Source organism: Papaver somniferum, chromosome 2 (genome assembly GCF_003573695.1).
Source record: "Papaver somniferum cultivar HN1 chromosome 2, ASM357369v1, whole genome shotgun sequence".
Taxonomy (NCBI): domain Eukaryota; kingdom Viridiplantae; phylum Streptophyta; class Magnoliopsida; order Ranunculales; family Papaveraceae; genus Papaver; species Papaver somniferum.
The window spans coordinates 162,240,838-162,246,391 of record NC_039359.1 but is presented as its reverse complement, the minus strand read 5'-3'; the positions used below and the strand labels follow the sequence as shown (position 1 = coordinate 162,246,391).

Genomic DNA, 5,554 nt, shown 5'->3' with positions numbered 1-5,554 from the left:
AAATGGTGGATATTAATTGCTTGATTCCAAAGCTACCTTAGCTTAAATCTAAAGCAACCTTTGATTTTGAAAACTTATATAAGGAGAACCTCAAACAACTGGGATCTTTAAATCCCTGACACTTTTCTTGTGTGTCCTAGTTGTAAACTAGAGCCATCCTCTCCTTTAAACCTTTTTAGGTTTAGTGACTAAAAAGACTTCGTTTAGGGGTTCGTGAAGCCAGGTCCAAATATCTTTATCTTGATAGTTCGTGTATCCTGATATTGCTACTGATTGTTGATGAGTCTCACTCCGATCAGGAGAGATAGATATAAATTGTAAAGTTCTTCATCTCAGACTTTGTGATTCCACAAGTATATTCCTCCACAACGATTCTTTGTTGAAATCAGAGTAGGAATTACTTGTGAGGTAAATAATAATCTAGGTTATTCTTCAGGAGTCATAAATATCGGATTTTGAGGTTTGCTAGAATTTGTCTACTGTAATTGATTTCCTATCTCACCTTGATCTTTAATCTAAACGGAAATCACGTATAGGCTTATTTGTGGGAGGCAGATTGATTTGAAGCAACTCTTAGGCTGTAAAGGACGTCAGCTAAGGGAATCCATTGCGCAGAGTCTTGCGAGATTCAAGAGGCGTAAGGAGCGCGACTGTAACTAAATCGTTGTGACGGCAGATTTGGTCTCAATTACATTCCAGTCTGAATTTATTTGTAGTAGGCTAGTGTCTGTAGTGGATTAATATAGTTTGGTGTTCAATCTAGACTAGGTCCCGGGGTTTTTCTGCATTTGCAGTTTCCTCATTAACAAAATTTATGGTGTATGTGTTATTTCTTTTTCCGCATTATATTTTTTATCTTTATAATTGAAATATGACAGGTTATATATAAATCAATCAAAGTAGATACGTCCATCGTAATTGTAGGATACAAATTGATTGATCTTGGATATTGATCTTTGGTATCGTCCAAGTACTCTCACGTTATAATCAGGTTCACGGACTTGTCCCCATTTACATATTGATTATGATATAAGGAGATATAAACTTCTAATATAATTCTGTCTGAGATTAATTACGTTGTAACTCTAGGAATTGTATTTTAGTTTAGTCCATACAGGTTGCTTAAGAAAAAAATGGTGGTATATTTGGTACCCCCACATTTTCAACGACAAATTCAGAGAAGTTTGGCTTTTGGAAGTAGAAAAGAACTCCTTCTATGTCCATAAAGTCACTCTTTTCAGAAGAAAGAGAAATTCCATCAATTGGATTAAACATGTCTCTAGTACCATTTTAACTGATAGAGTTAGTATGGGAAATTCCTTTGTTGATTATTATAAACCTATACTCTTCTCACCCTCAGCAATATCAGGATGAGATTCTTCAGAATATTCCATTGAAGCTTTCTAATTTTCTGATGATGATAATTCCCTCCTAAATTTTCCCCTCACTGATGAGGAAATAAAAAATGGTTGTTTTTCAAATGGAAGGTAAAAAAGCTCCAGGACGTGATGGTTTTACGTGTCGATTTTACCAGAAGAACAAGGATATTGTTGGTGAAGATGTTATTGATATGACATTGACTTTCTTCCGTACATGGAATATTGCTAAAGTTTTTAATCATACTAATATTTCACTCATCCATAAAGTTCCTCTTGCTGAATTGGTTTCTCAATATAGACCAATAGACCTTTGTAATTTCATTTACAAAATCTTGTCTAAAACCCTGGCTAACAGACTAAAGCCTTTTATGGATATCTTAGTTTCTCAGAACCAGGGTGCTTTTATTCCAAAAAGGAGCATTTCTGTTAGCCAATGAGGTTATTTATGCTATTAACCATCATAAATGTAAAGATGGTATTGATGCAATTAAACTTGATATGTCTAAATCTTATAACAAGTTGGAATGGACTTTTCTTGAAAATGTTTTACAAAAAATGGGTTTGTCTGAGCATTGGGTAACCTTATAAATCAATGTCTTTCCACTATTTCTTACTCTGTTTTGCTAAACGGTAGTCCTACTAACTTAATTAAACCCGAAAGAGGATTGAGATAAGGAGATACCTTGTCTCCTTACCTTTATATTATTTGTTATGAAGCCTTCTCTTCTTACATAGATTATGTTACTAGGAAAGGTCTAGTGGAAGGTATTAAAGTCCATAAAGATGATCCTAGTATGACCCGCCTCCTGTTTGCCGATAATTCTTTACTGTTTTCTGAAGCTACTTTTAAAAAATTCAAACCCTTAAATATTATCTCCAGAAGTATTGTTTGTCTTCTGCATGAAATAAATTTTGATAAATCTGGTATTTCATTTAGCAAAAAACTGTTTGAACCTTTTATTAATCACCTTTCTAATATCCTTAATATCCATAATAGTGATTTAGGAGAAAAATACCTTGGCACCTCTATAACTTTCCAAGCCTCTAAAATTCAAACCCGTATGGGTCTTTTGTAAGCGGTGGATGCTAGAATTTCCACTCGGTTCCACATACTTCTTTCTCAGGCAGATATAACTTTCCTTAGTTGAGCTTGCTGGTCAGGCTATCCCTCTGTACCAAATGGGTGCCTTTCTTATCCCTAAATATCTCTGTAGAAAAATTGATTCTCAGCTATGTAAGGGTGTGTGTGTATTGGGGGGTGGGGACGTTAGATCCTAAGAATAAGAAACTCAATCTTCCTGGTTGGGACATTCTTTACTCTCCCAAGTCTAAAGGTGGTTTAGGTTTTAAAAAAGCTGAATTGAATAACATAGCTACGCTAACTAGAAATGCTTTGGAAGATTATTGAAAATCCTAATTTATTATTAGGTATTGTTCTTAAAGCTAAATATTTCTCTACAACTGATTTCCCTAATGCTAAATGTTCTATTACTTGTTCTTGGACTTGGAGGTATTTGCGTAATGTTAAAGAATTGATCAAGCCTTTTTATCTCCTGGATTGTGGGAGATGGGTATTTTATTGACCCATGGTATGATAAATGGATACCAACTTTAGGATCTTCCTCTCCTAATACTTTGGTACCCCTAGACCCTAGTGTTAAAGTTTCTTACTTTATTTATCTAGTGACTAGATCTTAGGACATTAACAGATTAAAAACTCATTTTGATGATGCTTATGTCCAGAAGATCATCACCATTCCCTTAAGCCAGTTATGCATTCCTGACAGGAGGGCTTGGGAGCTTTCAAGGAATGACAATTTTTCTTCTAAATCTGCCTACTTTGGACTCAGGGGACTAAGATGCTCTAATTGTAGCAAACTTTAGAAGCGCATTTGGAAATTTCGTGTCCCACATCGTATTCAAATCTTCATTTGGAAAGCTACTAGAAATGATATACCTGCTAGAACTTTTTTACTTTATAGATGCCTACGACTTCTGTTGATGGTATTAGATGTTCTGATCCCCATGAGTCGGTTATGCATGCTTTGGTCCTTTGTCTTTTTGCTAGTCATGTCTAGTTTCTAGCTTCTTTCTGTGTTGTATGCTTTCACTGATAAATCATTTATTGATTGGTTAAATTTTTTGGTTGGTGGATCTTGTTTCTAGAATCCCTGACAATAGACAATGCATGTTTGTTACTATTATTTGGTCTTTGTGGAGTAGTAAAAATAATCTTGTGTTCAACAACTTCAAGGGAACCTATTCTACAGTCATTAATAGATCCAAGGCCATGCTTTTTTAAGTAGAAAGCCAAATCAGCAGATCCCTTTGAGCATTACTGTATGCTACAATGATAGATGGATACCCCCACCTTTTAGATGGACAAATACAACACCGATGGAGCCTTTGATGACATCACTATGGAAAATGGTGCAGACTACGTGATGAGAGATTTTTTTCAGTAAAGCTTCTTTTGCTCATTTATTGTTTTTGATGTTGAATCTGCTGCGGAGACTGAAGCTAAAGCTATCTGGGCAGTGCTAAAGAAGGTTGTGGAGAAAAAGCTAACTCACATTATCATAAAAAGTGATGATAAGGATCTTATTGACCAATTTTCTTCTGGGAGGTTTGATGGTGATCCAAAAACTGATGTTATTTATAAGGATATTCATTTCTTTTCTTCTTTTTATGTCGGATGTATGTTTACTTTTCAACGTATGACTTGTAAATCAGTTGCTCATGAGCTTGCACTCTGGGCTTAAAAAAGAATTCTCTATGTATTGGTATGTTTCTCCAATCTGGCTCATGCTGATTGTTAAGGAGGATCATTAGCCTTATTGAAGGCCGTTGATTATACAAATAAAAATAAACTATTATTTTTGTAGCAAATGACAAAAATAAACATATATCTTGAAATAGTTTTAGTCTTCAAAATAATTAATTCTTTTATTATTAAATATACAAAACAGGTACCTAGCTCAGCTGGTCATCCCCGTTCCCCAAAGTTTCATGCGTTCCAGGAGGTCCCAGGTTCGAGCCTCTAATGGCGTAATATTGCAGAAACTAACATGGAAGGTAGAGTTAGTTTTCCCCCCTTGCGACACAATCTCAGTCCCCCCATCCGCTTCGGTTCCCTTGGCTAGGTTACCGATGAGGCTCGCTGGTAGGCTAGCACATCAACCTATTCAATTAATGTAGTAGTATGTTGTTGGAGCTTACCTTGTTAGGCTTCCAACTAGTTAATGTAATACTCTTTATCCAATAATAACATTAGCATTATAATTTTAAAAAATAATTTATTATCAAAAAGTTTTATTTTTCTAAACTACTTTATCTCTTTGTACAGTCATATTAGTAATTAGTGTTAATTTTAATGACTACTTTGTCACCCGTGCGATGCACGGGTCTGGTTTTTGCTTATAGGAATATTGGATGCTTATTATAGTGACTATATTTCTTGGACTTATAGTTTTGGGCTTAAGTTTGGTAATTTGTTCCCAGATGACTTATGTTTTCTCTCTATTTTTTTCATTTTTTTCAAAATTGATTTTCAATCTTTTCCCAAACAGTGAATTACTAAGCAACCTATGCGTCTTGGAGTTTTGGTGGTGTGCTTGTGTATCTGCAGAGGTTGTGTTATAAGATTACTTAAGAATAAGAATTATATTCGCAAAGCAATGATCAAACTTCAAAAAAATACCGACAAGTTTTCAAAATAATACTTGAGGTTAGAAACTTCAAACTTGCTAACACTTGTCATTCAGTATTATTACATGTTGAGATTAGAAATTTTAGCTTCTTATGTTTTCTTATAAATGAAAAGAATCACCTCACAATCAGCCTCAAATATCTAAACAGGAACCATTTATCCGTTTGTCCAAAATTAATTTAACACTTATTTGAGCTTCTTCAGTAGCGTGTCTTAAAAACCCCACATTGAGGTCTTAGTTAGCGTGTCTTAAAAGAAGTTACTATCCGCAACGACTTTATAAATATGCATGGTGGTGATCCTAACATGGGGATAACGCGGAAAGACAAGATGAAAAGGAAAAATTCGAGATACTTACAGTCGGAAGTTCCCACTGATTTGGAAATAAATATTTCATGATATATGATCTATCATGACAATATCGATCTCCAGAAAAGTCCCCATCTTTGCAATTAGATAAAAAATG

The 5,554-nt window shown here is 34.7% G+C and overlaps 1 protein-coding gene across 1 annotated transcript; it reads left to right on the top strand.

Annotated features, from left to right (window-relative positions):
- Positions 1 to 1,465: 1,465 nt before the first annotated feature.
- LOC113352363 lies at positions 1,466 to 4,141 on the top strand. Its single transcript, XM_026596188.1, has 3 exons — positions 1,466 to 1,663; positions 1,761 to 1,955; positions 3,893 to 4,141. Exons 1-3 carry the CDS (start codon positions 1,466 to 1,468, stop codon positions 4,139 to 4,141), a joined length of 642 nt encoding a protein of 213 aa, XP_026451973.1.
- Positions 4,142 to 5,554: the final 1,413 nt, after the last annotated feature.